Source organism: Enhydra lutris, unplaced genomic scaffold (assembly GCF_002288905.1).
Source record: "Enhydra lutris kenyoni isolate GAN:26980312 unplaced genomic scaffold, ASM228890v2 scaffoldscaffold45, whole genome shotgun sequence".
Lineage (NCBI taxonomy): Eukaryota > Metazoa > Chordata > Mammalia > Carnivora > Mustelidae > Enhydra > Enhydra lutris.
This window is the reverse complement of record NW_019154129.1, coordinates 13995731-14010092: the sequence shown is the minus strand read 5'-3', so window position 1 is coordinate 14010092 and position 14362 is coordinate 13995731. Positions and strand designations below refer to the sequence as shown.

Sequence of the window (14362 nt, the reverse complement as noted above, 5' to 3'; positions counted from 1 at the left end):
GCAGCCCTCAGATGCTCTGGGCTTACGACCCCTCTATGGCCTTAGAAGTGATTGAGGACATCAGAGAACGTGAACTCGCGTGGGTCACGCGCGCACACACACACACACACACGTACCAGTTCTTACCGTACAGCAACCCAGTACTAAGAAAATGTAAAGATTTTTCAGAACAACAAAGCCACTTTAAGTTAACGTAAGTATTTTCATGAGAGTCAACTCTATGTCTGGCAACTTAGCGAGGAGAGTGGCCTTGTGCTTGGTTTCCACAGGCCTCTGCAGCGCCTGGTTTAAGGGATCACAGCTGCTCTATGGACGCCCTGTCGTGGTACGCTGTTTGGAGCTGCACACGGGTTCGCAGCTGGACAAGGGACAGGCACGTTGACAGCCTTCTCAGACACTCGTGGGTCTTCCCCCTCGATACAGAGTCACTCAAGCACCGCGCCCCAGGCGGTCGTCTCGTAAAGGCCGGGTGCCGCGGGGACCCAGGCTGACCCAGGAACCTCTCACTCTGCCACGTGCGAATCTGCCCGTCTGCTTTGCACTTCGAAAGGGCTACTCCTTGGACATGATCTCATCGTGTGCTGTGTCGGTCGTGTGGAATATACCTTGTTGACTCTGCAGACCCTCCCAGAGCGGACAAGATTTATCGTACACACGGAAATATCACGTTGGCTGATATGAGCTCCAGTCTCCTAAGAGGCTAAGTACTGGGTTGCTGTCGAGCTCACGGGGTTAGGCTCGAGTTCGTAAAATCCTGTTTTTTGCTTGAAAGCTAGGATTTCACAATTGACATCAGATACTGTCAGGTGCTCTTAAAAGACAGCTCACGTTTGAGAAATGCGCCTGCCAGACACTCAGATGTGAGTAATTATAGTCCGAGGCTCGTAGTTTTGAGTGAAATGCTGTCCCAGGAGGGAAGTGGCTAGTTTAGCTGACAACTCGGACACAGCACACAAGCTCTTCCTCAAGACAATCATCGCCCTTGAGTACACAACCAAGCACGTTACGCGAACCTCCCGTTTCATCCCACGGAATGTTTGAAAAGTATGTCAAGATTTAATAAAATCAATAAATTTTTGCTGCTCATCAAGGACATTTCTGAGTGACATGGATACTTGTTTGTTGTTGGCTTTCTGGAGTGTGTGCGGGGATGGCTCCCAGTGCAGCTTGGGGCCTGTCTTAACTGGTGCTCAGAGCCCGCAGTCTTACCTGCCTCTGCTTCTGGGCCAGTCCATGCACACATCAATGTGGTAGAAAAGGCAAACAACATCGGGGTATTCTTAGAAAAATAGTGTGTACTTTGCGAACCCCCCTAAGGACCTTGCAGATCCCCAGGAGTCTGTGGACTGCACCGTGGAAACCTCTGACCTGGGAGAGGAGAGAGCGCTAGAAGGGGGTGTGGCCAGCCTAGAGCAAGGGGGCTGGGCAGGGCCACAGGTGAAGGCTGTACCATTCCCTCCGTTCCTTCCGAGTGAGACCGATGGTCAGGGGAAGGATTGAGCGGAAGAGTGCCAGGCTCTGGAGGCGCACACTACTGACTGTGCCCAGAGCTGAAGCGTGGCAAGGGCAGACACTGAGAGGTCGAAGCCACCACCGTGAACCCAGCTAGTGACAGTGGCTGGGTGGGGCAGTGGAGGTGGTGGGGACATGAGCTGCAGGTCTGATCCGACATGGTGTAGAACGTGAGAGAGAGAAGGATGTCAGGGATGATCCCAAGGTGTTTTGGCGAGAGTGGCAGGAAAGACCGGGTGCTCCCAGCAGAAACAGGGGACGGGCTTCTGGGGAAAAGGTCAGGAAGTGGTGGTGGGCACAGCTGGGTGTGTGCACGCCGAGCATCTCAGGGAAGCTGTGTGTGAGTGTGAGTGTCAGGAGAGAAGCCTCAGCTGGGCTTGCAATCTGGGGATGGGCCACATGTCCAGAGTCCTCCGAGGAGAGGCATGTGACAGGAAACCCAGGACTGCAGGATCAGGGAGTCATGGATGTAGGAACACGTGAAGAGCTTCCACCGAAAAAAGGGGGATGTTTTCCCCAAAAAATGGATGAGGAAACAAGAGTAAGTGGATGCGTACAAGAATCAGCTAAATACAAGAAATAGCTAAATATCAGCTAAAGACAAAAGAAAAATACGGCCTGAGAAAGGATGGCTCAGTAGATTCTAGAACATTCTAGAACATACATGGTCAACGAGACAACCAGGGAGCTGGAAGACAGCCGTGAGGAAGTCACACTGACTCAGCGCAAAGACTTCTGTGAATATGAAGGAGAGGCTGGGAGACATGAAGGACAGACACTGCCTCACGCCCACCAGGACGGCTGCTATCTGAGCTCGGCCCCAAACCAGGACGTGAGGAGCGCAGCGGCGAGGGAGTGGAGCCAACGTGCGCTCCGGGCGGGAACGTAAAGTGGAAGCAGCCTGGCAGCTCCTCAGACAGTAAATGCAGGGCCAGCACATGACCTGGCCATGCCACTTCTGGGCACCCCCACACCGGACTGGAGGGTCTCAAGGTCGTGCCGGCACGCTCGTGTTCACAGGAGCATGACTCCAGGCGCTGAGCTGTGCACGCGCGCGTGTGTGGAGAGGTGACGCGCGCGTGTGTGGAGAGGTGGGAGGACGAGCACAAGCGCCCCATCCACACAGCAGGAGGAACCCCGCTATGACGGGGATGAACCCTGAGGACAGCAGGCTCAGCGAGAGAAGCCAGCCACGAAGGGACGCGCACTGTGGGAGTCCACTCGTGCTAGCTCCTTAGCATGGCCACAGCCACAGAGACAGAAGGTGGACGGTGGGTGCCAGGGCCGCGGTGGGATGGGGAGTCGGTGTTTAGGGGGACACAGCTTCCGTCTGGGAAGACAGAAGAGTTCTGGGGTGGGGGTGGGCACGGTCACACCACCCTGTGGGCACGCTTGCTGACACTCAACTGTGCGCTCAAGGACAATGATGGTGGCCCACTGCTCTGTGTGTGCTGCTGCCACAGAGAAAGAAAAATGACGCAGGACAGAGCCAGAGGCTCCAGCTGAGTCTAGAAGAAGACAGTGTGGAGATGGCGGAACACAGAGTCTGGTGGACGTGGGAGCGAAATCGTGCGGAACTGAAACAAGACCTGAACCCTCGGACACCGCTGGTAAAAGAGGGAAAAAGCACACTCCATTGGGGTGGGGGGGCGCACCTGTGGCCACGGTGTCCAAGAGTTGCAGGGACACGCCCATCTGCGGAGACACGCCCACGCACGGGGGGGGGGGGGGGACACGCCCACCGAAGACGGCCTCCCCGGCGCTCCACAAATATGCAGGTGGGAGAGCAAGGCTAGGACGGCTCTGGACACGCACAGAACAGGAAGAACAGCTCCCCGAGCTTCAGCTTCGGGAGAAGGACTCAGGCCTGCGCCATCCCGCGGGCCAAGTCAGAGCACAGCCCCCTCCAGCCCACCGGAAAGAACCCGCCAGGTTTCCTGGGCTGGGGGTCCCTGGGGCGCCCCTCTCCTGGGGGCGGGCGGGCTCACCTTTGCTGAAGAATGTGCTGACCATGAAGCTGAAGGAAATGGAGGAGGTGGCAAAGCACAGCAGGAAGACCAGCACCAGTGAGGGGTCGCTGTGGGTGAGCACCGCCACGCCCTTCTTCACCTGCATGGCCCGGGAGGCGGGGACAAGACCGGGACACCTTAAAGGTCGCCGGTCTCCAACAAAACCGGCGAGGGTGGGAGAAGGGCCGATGCACCCTGAAAGCCCTGAGCCGAGGCTGGGGTTGCCCGGGGTGCTGTGGCGCCTCTGGCTCTCCCGTCCACGCGACCACCACCCTCTCCACGAGGCCACACTCACCTGGACACAGAAGAGGAGGGTCACGAAGGAGACGGCCACGAGGAGGAAGAGGAAGAACAGGAGGAACCAGGCGCTCCAGTGCAGCCAGCTGCTGAGCCCCATCATGCGCATGTACTCCTGGGGAGAGGGCCACCGTGGGGACAGGGCCACACCGGGGACAGGGCCACACGCACGGGCTCCAACGCGCACGCACTCCTGGCGACAGGGCCACACGCATGCGCTCCGACACTCCTGCCGCTGCGGTCTGGAGCCTGTGCGTGTGTACGGATGCCCGGTGTCACCCGTGGGCCAGGAGGGAACGACAGCGGGACAGCCTGGGACACAGGCTCAGCACGTGCCAGGCAGAAGATGCAGTCCACCTGTGCCGTCATCCCTTGCCCTCCTCCTCTGTCTCCCTGGTCTTAGGTGCTGCCCCCTGGGCCGGCCTTCCGGCTTCCAGCAGGACGAGCCCACCTCGCCCCTCACCCCGCGCGCTCCCGCCCTCCACTCGGATTCAACCACCACCGAACATCTGCTACGTTGGTTTTACCCGCGAATCTGTGGGCATAAATGTTTGCTTCTGAGCCATTTCACATCTCCTGCCAACTGCATCCACGTCACACTGCGTCGCCGTCACGCCCAGCGCCCACACGGCCGGCACCCCGTCCCCTCTCCCAGCCCCTCTCCCGGCCCCCGGCTTGCCGCAGCTTACAAGCCCCCGTGATCACAGATGTGGCACCTCCGAGAACTTTCTAAGTGTCGTGGCTGCTGCCAGAGGGACTTCAGATAAAATCTGGGTCATTTCAGCAGCACTGCCGGCGTGAACTTATAGGTGATGCTACCGCACAGCTGTGCTCAGTTAAGGCAAGGACCCCTTCCGCACCCCTTAACCCCTGTCCCCCTGGGCCTGGCAGTGCGGACCCACGGCTGTGCTCGCCCCGTGCAGTGCGAACGGGCCTTCTGTGTGGCTGCCCCCTGAAGCGTCCGGCCTCGGGGGTGGCTGTGTTCCGCAGAAATTGGATGAGTAGGCATATAATTTAGTGTCTTATACTGGCCGCAGCCAAAATGTTAACGAACCACCGAAATTAGTTCAACGCTGTCTCTTGCTTGACCCAGCACATCCGAGCCGTGGTCGTTTCAGCGTGTCAGGCCCTAGCGCGCTGCCCATACATGGCTGCTTCGGCGGGGTGTGAAGGGCCTGGGTTTACCGGGCTTGAGTTCCCAGAAGCCCCGGGATCGCCGGCGCCACCACGGTGGGCATTCACTCCGCGGCCGGCTGCATGAGTGGCTCGGTGCCCGGGCCACGGCCTGCCCCCATGCCCCGCCCCCCGGGCACGGCTACCTTGAGCTTCGTCTCCTTCTCCCGCACGACGGCCCGGATGGCGGTGAGCGACGTGTAGGTGAAGCTGAGCACGAGCAGCAGCGGCAGCTGGTACTGGACGGCCGCCAGGAAGGGATCCGAGATGAAGGGCGGGTAGGGGAACCTCTTCGCAGTCACGGTGAGCTTCTCGAGCAGCTGGTGCGCGGAGGCGTTGGCGTGGTACTGCATGATAGCCCGGTCCACCGCGTGCTGCACGGCCAGGAAGCCCTCACGGATGTACCCTGAGCACGGGCCCGGGGGAAAAGCCACATCAGGGGTGTGGCTCGCTCACACGGCCACGTGCCCTGAGCCGTACCGGGTCTCCGTGGTGCTCGGGGCCACGGAGCAACACCACCTAGCGCCCGCCTGGGCACCCTGGTCTTCTGGCTTGTAGGGGTCATCTTCATCTCCAACTCACGGCCTCCTCCTGCACCCCCAAGGCCAGCCAGGCAGCATCAGTCTGGCCCTCTCTTCTGCATCCCTCGTCCACTTTGGAGGACCTCGGTGATGACGTCGAGCCCCCCAGGATACTCAACAGTAACCCACTATCCCGAGGCCCGCTGAGTAGCAGCCTTACGTCCATCCCCCGGCGCTAGCGCCTTGAAGGGAGGCAGGCATCACAGTCCAAAGGCCAGTACTCAGAGCTGTGAGCTGCTGCGCTCTCTGTGCTGGCCCTTTCTGACGCCCCTGCCACGTGCCCTGTAACAAAACTCTGCCAGTGAGACGGGCCTGGGAGGAGTGACCGACTGGGGGCGAGGATCCCAGTCCAGAGCCCAGTCTGCCGCGGGGAGCCTGAGGAAGGAGTGGGCACAGCCTCAGGAGAGCAGAGGACAGACAGGCACACGGGCACAGGCACCCTTGTTCATAAAATACAGGGACCTTTAAGATATGCAACATCTCTAACACAGAAAGGCCAGCAGGCTGTGTCCCAGCCCCTAGAAGAGAGAAGCAGTACAGCCCCCCCACCTCAACACAGGGGCGACCACGGCTCCCTCAGGTTCCAGACATTTACGGCTGCATCAGCGGTGGCTGCCAAGCATGTGCCGTGTGTCTGGCCCGCGTTTCTGCCACGGCTCAGGCCCTCTGTGTGTGCTTCAAACTGGTGTGGACTAACGAGTCCTCCACATAAAAAGACGTGGACCCTGGTCATCGGCTGGAACGTTTTCCTTAGGCTCCTACTTGGTTTTCCTTTTTAGGCAAATTTCGAATTTGTACCTAGCGAAAGGGTCCTCACGAACAGGCGGGTGGTCTCTCCTGCTGCAGGCCCCAGGCACCGGCCACGGTCTCTAAACACTGGTCCCCGCCTCCCTTCCTTCTGCCGGCCAGCCTGGCCGCCTGGCGCTTCGTCTCAGGACATTCCTGGTTCTTTCCACCAAAACACAAACATACTCTACTTCCTGCAGGTGGTGGGATCCCGTGTTCTCCGTAACAACCTGCTGCCGCCCGGGACCCACGGAGGGGGCCCTGCTCACCCCCAGCTCCGTCCCAGAAGGGCAGCCGGGCTTTGGAGGAGATGCACATGCCGCTGCCTGCCCAGGCCTCATGGGACAGACCAACACGCTCGCTGAGGGGCACAGCTAGCCAGGAGCCAGCTTCTGCCAGCGCCCCCCGCTCACGCAGTCAGACCCCGGACAATTGCTCCAGGACCACGGAGCTCCCGAAGCCTGTACGAGGGCACACAGCCAAGGCCAGGAAGGGAAGGGAGGTGTGAGGCCGACCCCACAGATGCGACGCCAACTGCAGCCTCTCTGAGACTGAGACGCAGGTTTCCTTTGGGACCACACGTCCTTGGGAGGCAGGGAAGTGCCTCTGCGGACTTGGGAATGTTTTAACCCGTCAGAGCCAGCTTTCCCTCGACACGGAAGAAGACCAAACAGCCCTAAAGAGATACTTCTGCGAAGAGAAGCAAGGTGGGGCTTCCCCGTGACTGTCCCCGGTCAGCAGCCCGCGCCGGGGGCACGGCCGCGGCTTCTCACCAGGTTCTCCACCGTCGGGGGCTGCTGGCTCCCTTGGTCCTGGGTTTGGGAAAAGTGGGAAGAGCGAAGTGGTGTGCCACCCCTCTGTCTCTTTCAGGAAAAAGGAGCCTGTTTCGGTCCACATGTAGTTCCTCCGTGTGTAGCTGAACCGTAAGTGGTACTTCACCTACAGGAACAAAGAGAAAACCGCCTGCCCTGAGGGCTCCAGACAGAGAAGCAAATGTTGTGTCCAATGAGAGACAGGTTAGGGGCTCGTCTCCGTGACCTCCCCACCCCCGCAACCCCCCACAAGGTCCACGGGGTCCCGGAGCATCACACCGACAGCCCTGCCCTGGGCGGGGACAGGGAGCCCCGCGGTGCGTCCCCGGGGTGTTCTCGCCAGCCCCATCTTGCCATCCACCTCCAGGAACTCTGTGCCCGAGGTGTCCCTGATCACCAGGGGAGGGTCCCTAGAATAATGCTAGAGGAGCTGCGTCGTTTCCTGGTCTTGATGGCATTAGGCAGGAATATTTCTTGTGTATTAAATCACTGAAATTCTACTGCTGGAGTCCGCTCCCTTCTCCTCTGCCCACCTGACAGCACACAGGGGACACACCAGAGGACTACGGGGTCTGCAGTGGGCGGCTGGCTGCCTTCTCCTGGCTTTCCCAGCGGCATGGGCCCGACGGGCTAGAGCGGCAGCAGGGCACCCTTCGTGGGGACCCAGCCGGCGATGTGGGCCCTGCAGCCAAGCCAGGCATTGCCCTGCAGGTGGGCCGAGGGGATGGGGAGCGGAGGGGGTCTGTGGGGGGGTCCTCACCGCCAGCGGCAGGGGCTCCGTGCTGTGGTTGAAGGTGTGCTCGAACACCACGGCGGCCAGCACGTTGGAGGAGTGGTTGTCGTACCTGACGTAGTCCTCAAAGTCCTTCTCGGAGGGAAAGCCGCGAGCTGTGGGGGAGCCGAGAGTTACTCGAGCGCCTATTCTACTTGGAAATCAGGCCATTTCACATCATTTTCAGTAAAAGACGGCAAATGTCCAGGTTTCTCTAGGGCTTTGTACCCTTGTCTTCAGAGTGCAGGAGGCTTTCACGGAGGTGGGCAGAGAGACTGGCTGCTGAGAAGATGGGAGGCACCTACCATCAGGGGGCGGAGTTTCTGGGGAGAGCTGGGGGCAGGGCTGGTCCACACCCTCCAGGTTGGCCTCCCTGCACCGGGTGGCCTCTGTCTCGGGCCACGTGGGGTGCCTTGAAGTTGGGAGTGGACACTAATGTCATATGTCACACGGTTTCTCTATCACCAGACCCCACACCATGTATAGGGCTTTCCTGTCATTGCTCCACGAGGGTGGAGAACCTCCCCTGAGCCTTTGCCACGTGGCATTCAACAGGCCACAGGTGGCCTATGCCAAAGAAGAGGCGGGAAAAGCGTGAACACTTTATCCTGGAAGCAAAACTCAAGGCCAGGGGACAGAGAGCTGTGTGTACCAGACATGTCGCTCAACGTGCTTCCCAATGCCTTTTTCTAGAACCGTCCCCCCAAAAGCACATCCCAGGAAGGGTTCTGGGATGACCCATGGAATTCCAGAGCTGTCCCCACCATGAACTGGGGGGCAACTCCAGAGCCCGTGACACTCCAGTGGTCGCCCACGTGGCTCCACTTGGCCCTCACAAGCCTGGTCCCATTTTATAAAGAGTGACCCGGCAGGGGCGCCCGGGTGGCTCAGTGGGTTAAAGCCTCTGCCTTCGGCCTGGGTCATGATCTCAGGGTCCTGGGATCCAGCCCCGCATCAGGATCTCTGCTCTGCGGGGAGCCTGCTTCCCTTCCTCTCTCTCTGCCTGCCTCTCTGCCTACTTGTGATCTCTGTCTGTCAAATAAATAAAATCTTAAAAAAAAAGAGTGGCCCGCCAACAAGGGCAGATGCTGAGTCTGGCCGGCGGCGGTCTCCCGGGTTTGCTCCCCCACAGCCGGACAGGACGGGAGCCCGAGCACACATCACCTCTCATGTTGATGACCAGCGCCCTCTGCACCATCTCCGTGATGGTCTTAACGGCGTCGCTCTGGGACGGGACGTAGGCGAGCTCCCAGGCATCGCCCGGCGGGGGGAAGCTGAAGAACAGGGGCAGCTCCCGGATGGACTGGCCGGGGTAGACGGTGGCATTGGGCACATTTTCCGACTGGATCTTCAAGCGGAGCCAGATCAGGATCCCCGAGAACAGCAAGGGCAGGAAGAGCTCCAGGACGGTCACCAGGACCTTGCGCTTCTGGAAGAGGAAGGGGAGGCTCTGGCTCGGGGATCACGAGGCCGGGGGCGGGGGGCCCTGGGCCCGCCCTCGGGACGCCCTTCCTGGGACCCGGCCACACCAGGGCCTACCTACCCTCGGGACACCACTCTTAGGGCCCAGCCACACCAGGGCGTGTGCCTACCTGCCCTCGGGACACCACTCCTGGGGCCCAGCCACACCGGGGCACGCGCCTACCTGCACTGTGTAGTTCTTCCAGAGCAGGAGCCCTAGCTGCCGGAGCACGGCCATCTTCGGGCTGCCCGGGAGGCTGGGGAGGCAGCCGCAGTGCACCTGGGGGCCGGGGTGGGAGACACCCCTCAGACACAAGGCCTCCTCCCGCGTCCCCACCTCCTGGCTGCCACCAGAGAAAGACACCAGCTCGGCTCCGTCCGCTCAACGGAGAAAGTGCGCTGCTAGGCAGTGGCTCGCCTCCTCCCCAGACGCACCCTCAGTGACGGGCTCTAAGGGCCACATGCTGCTGGCGGGGCACTCACGCTGCTGTAAACCCATGCAGGCATCCCCTGTGGTCCAGATGAACGTGCTTCCTCCCTGCGCATCGCCCCTCCCCACCAACTGGCCACCCCGGCCACGGTGGCAGAGAGCTGCAGGGCGGGGAGGAGAGGCCCGGGGGGGGCCCTTGCCAGCTGGGCTGACCCACGGACAGGACGTGGTAGGCAGACACATGGGTGGAACGATGGCCCTTGCTCTCCTACCAAGAACTCTCAGGACCAGTTTTTCCTGCTTTAACCATGAGGGCTGGTATGCGGCCTCCACGTGACAGCGGTCGTTTTCCTCAAGAGGAAATCTGCCCCATGTCACGTAGAGGTCTTGTGTTTAAACCTGGTAGAGACACAGAGCCCCACGTGCGTGAGACACTCACCTGCTGCAGAAGGAAGTGGTCTGAATGAGGTCAGGAAGACCCCAAGGCGCCCAGGACACGGCAGCACCGTGTGCCTGAGGCTGCGGGCATGAAGGCTGGGGGCAGACAGGGCCGCACCCACCCAGGGTGGGCACGTGAGTGGCGGAGGTGGCGGGCCCCTTTCCTGAGAGCTGCTGGCTCCCGACCACACGGAGGCGAGGGCGCGGGGCGGGGGGGAGTGGAGAGAGTCCCCTGGTGCTCACGGTCCTGCAAGTGGGGAGAAGCCTGTATGATGCACCTGGGAGGGTCAGAGCTCAGCAGCCCCACGCTGCCCACCAGGCAGGTCAAGGGAGCACGACCCTTAGTGAACGCAGGTACGCCAACCGCACGGCCAGGAGGACCTGCCTTGAGTGAGAGCTCTTCGATTTTTTCCAAAGAACAACTTTACATTTGGCCCCAATGGGTTACAAGTTATTTCCACAGAAGCTCTTTTTAAAATTAAACTCTTGCTTTTTTAGAAAAGATGTGGCCATCCCTGTCGGATGACGGTTGCTCAGAATTCGCGTTAAAGAGTACTCAGTGAATACTCGTAGAGAACATAACTATTTTTTACAAATTAACCTAAAATATGCTTGTACTTAACCACATTTTTAAAACGTGAAGAGATTAAAGCTAAAGGAGAATGAAACGTTATTAAGTAGCCACTTAATAAATGTTCCAAATTCTTCCAAAATTCACAAGGTGCATAAAGTGTCATAAAATCAGCTGTGGACAGTTCATAAACACACACATATATAATAAAAGGATACAAAGAAATAAGACCCACGAGGACCTGTGGTTTTTAAAAGGTTTCTAGAAGTGGTTCAAGCCAAGAGGGGAAGGCAGTGCCTCCCGCTGGGCCCGCCATCCCCACGACGCGCCCTGGCCTGGCCGGGGTGAACCTTTTTCCTCTCCTGAGAGGGAAATATAAAAAGGTCACAACTCAAATAAGACTGCTGGTCAGACTTCTGGCAAAGTCTGGCCAGGAAAGGACACATCCCTGTGCTTACTCTTGTCTCTCTGGCCCGAGGAGTGGGGAGGACAGAAAGACAGACCGTGTTCCCAGAGTCCCTATGAGGCCAAGTAGCACCCATGCACTGACCTGGGTCCTGGGAGAGGCTCCTGGCCGTGGTCTCCCTCTGGGGCTATGGCAGGACTGGCCGAAAGGAGGCGGTTCTGTGACCAGGGCCCTGGGGTGGGGCCTGTGGGCCTCTTGAGTGCAGCTGGGTGACGGATGCCTCACGGGACATCAGGAGGGGCCCGGGACTCGCTGGCATGACTCTCCCAGCACCTCTGGGCAAAGGGACGGCGCTAGAGCATAATTTGGAAAATAAACAAAAAAACCTTTTTACCAAGTTAGAAAGTGAACAGATCGCAAGTGTGTTACTTGAAACAGAGCAGATCTGACAACAAAGAAATACAGATGCAGGGAAACAGACTGTAGGGGATGGGTCTTTGTTCCCAACTGATACGTGGAAATATAAGGAGCTTTCCCGTTAGACAGGCTCACCCAGCCCTGGCTTCTGCCATCTCCGCTCTCTTAAGCACGAAGAAAGGAGGAAGAAGGACCCGGCCCCGGTCACACAGCAAGAAAGCCGCGAGCCAGGACACGTTTCTAGCCCTGTGTCATCCGAAAAGTAGTAAACCTTCAAAAAATTGTATGCGTCACTCCCACCGTGTCACGTTAGACACGAACAAGAGAAACTCTTCCTTGCGCCCCGGCACCTGCGGGGGTACTCCTCGGCCTCCTTCCAGCACCCGGCTGGCTGCCTCGTGCGTGCCAGGCTGCTGCCCAAGTCCCCCCGCACGCCTTCCCCGCATCTGTTCTGTTTGAGCAGAAAGGAATTCAAAGGCGATTCCCAGAATTACAAAATCTAGACAGCTTTGTGGTTATGAAAGCAAATGTACAATGAGGACAGGAAGTTGAAAGTTCCTCAAAACACTTGACATTGAGGTCCAGGGTCTGCAAAAGAGGGGATGACCGCCAGGCAGAGCCAGCCCCGCGCCTCCTACTCTAAGGCAAACACTCAGGCGGGGGCCACTTGCGGAGTCGCTGCCTCCGCCCCACAGGAGCGGCTGAGGACTTCCCCTCCAGGACTCACTTCACTCCTTCAGGGACAGAGCCAGGAAGGGAAGGGAAAGCTTCCCCCCAACCCCCACCACTCCTAAAAGGCTTGTTTGCTCAGTGTTAAAATATTAAACATTACACAAAGTGTGGAGTGTTTCAGTGTTTGCTTTTCAAGTGAACGACTGAACTGGTCCAGAGTGAGTGCATCCTGTGGCCTGTGGCCTGCTGGTTTCGGGGAGCTCTTGTGGTGACACACAGGATTCCTCCAATGAGGGCTTTTCCAGTAACTTCCATGAGTTCAAGAGGTACGGATCGTACCAGTGGGAAGCACCCACGGCCGCCGGGGTACACGCTCAGAGCCCAGATACCTCCACTTCCCCACCAGTGGCTTTTTCATTACTGGCTTGAACCTGTCGTCCACTGTCCATGTGCCCACACCAAACAGGGTTTTGTCTCAGCATATGAGGAACAGAGGGGCGTTAATGCTTCTAGGGAAGTCACCTCCAAGGAGGCCTCAAGGCCAGCAAGTGGACATGGATAGGGTCCGGTGCAGGGTATGCACCCTGTTAGGTGACGCTGTTAGGTCACATCCCAAGCTCAGTGCATCTCCTTCCAGGGATGCCTGAGTCTGTCCGGGCCTGGAGGATGGCATGGGGTCTCCACAACCCCATGGTCCCACATGAGGGGTCTCCACAAAGCCAGGCCTCCACACGTCATGCGGGGGCAGACAAGCCCAGCTCTGCCCTCTTTCCATGGGCGTGGAATAGAGACAGGGCCTTACGGGTGGTGCTGGCCAGGCCTTGGTGCTTTTCCTGAGGACCGAGATTGGTGAGGACCCCGTTCAGCTGGGAAAGCATTTCCTTATCGATCCGGGGAGTCCACAACAGTGAGTGGTAGTAAAGGTCCACTTGTGTCCACTCCAGATAAGTACTTAACGCTTGTGGGTAGAATCTGAGGTCTTCTATGACATGCAAGACAGAAAGGCATTGATTCCTCCCGCAGACACCTGCCCGGTGCTTGCTGTGCGAGAGGTGCTGACGGTGTGGAAATGGAAATCGTAACATGCCCAACCCAAGATGCTCACAGCCCGCGAACACGTCCGTGTACCGTGAGTGCTGTAGCCCAAGCCAGAGGAGGCAGCGTGAGGTTCTGGAGAGGACAGAAGTCATGTGTGTGTGTGCATGTGTGTGTGCGCGCGCACGTACGACACGGGGGAGGCTCTGGGAAGGCTCCGGGGAGTGGGCGACAAAGGAGACCAATGTCCAGTGTCCTGGTGGCCAGGAGGGGCAGTGAAGAGCATGTGCAGGGAACAGCTGGTGGTTCCGAGCACCTGGTCAGGGAGCAGCGGGGAATGAGCCAGAAAGGGAAGCCGACCAAGGCCTTGGATGCTGTGCCAAGAAGGGGGAGGGCCTCCACACGGGCAGTAATGCTGCTCTCCAGGTGATTTTTTTGGGGTTTGATTGTTTTCCCAGCACATGATCTCTTCTTTCGGGGGAGGGAGTTTTTGGGGGGTGCAAAGGAAACATGTGAAAATGTCTATTTCAGTGGATTCTGCACAGGCAAAGTCAAAATACCAGTCCGTGCTGTACAGCATAGGCTGAAAGCACGTTTACAGAGCGTGATGCCCGCCAGCGAGGCCCACCCCTGGCCTCCAAGCAGGCTGCGCAACACCATCTGCTGGAGGAGAGGAATGGTGAGAAACGGCACTCAGAAGCATTTTTCTCCAGAAATGAGGGGGAAGTTGGATTTACTGATATTCAGTAAGGAGGGACTCTGGCACGCCTGCTGGCTTGTTGGCGGTCACGCACCCTGGCAGGGACGGTGGCCCTCGGCCGCTGGTTGAGTTTAAGCCTTGCACACATGCCGGAATTCACGGGACGCAGGACAGGATGTTCAGGTGGAATGAAAACACACAAAATCACGGCTGAAGCGTTATGGTGCTTCATAGGGATTTGGGAAGTGACCGTGAATACCCCTGGTGACAGGAGGGGTCACCAATCATCT

At 58.7% G+C, this 14362-nt stretch overlaps 1 protein-coding gene across 1 annotated transcript in view; it reads right to left on the bottom strand.

Annotated features, from left to right (window-relative positions):
- Positions 1-14362, bottom strand: part of LOC111156022 (ATP binding cassette subfamily A member 3) — a 38118-nt gene that overhangs the window by 20266 nt on the left and 3490 nt on the right. The window contains exons 2-10 of the mRNA XM_022516568.1: positions 11393-11601; positions 10273-10518; positions 9588-9683; positions 9107-9371; positions 7931-8058; positions 7132-7297; positions 5138-5397; positions 3817-3933; positions 3501-3621 (exon numbers count right to left, since the gene is read on the bottom strand). Coding sequence (XP_022372276.1) covers positions 3501-3621; positions 3817-3933; positions 5138-5397; positions 7132-7297; positions 7931-8058; positions 9107-9371; positions 9588-9641 — 1111 coding nt within the window. The 5' untranslated portion in view covers positions 9642-9683; positions 10273-10518; positions 11393-11601. The remainder of the gene's footprint in view (positions 1-3500; positions 3622-3816; positions 3934-5137; positions 5398-7131; positions 7298-7930; positions 8059-9106; positions 9372-9587; positions 9684-10272; positions 10519-11392; positions 11602-14362) is intronic.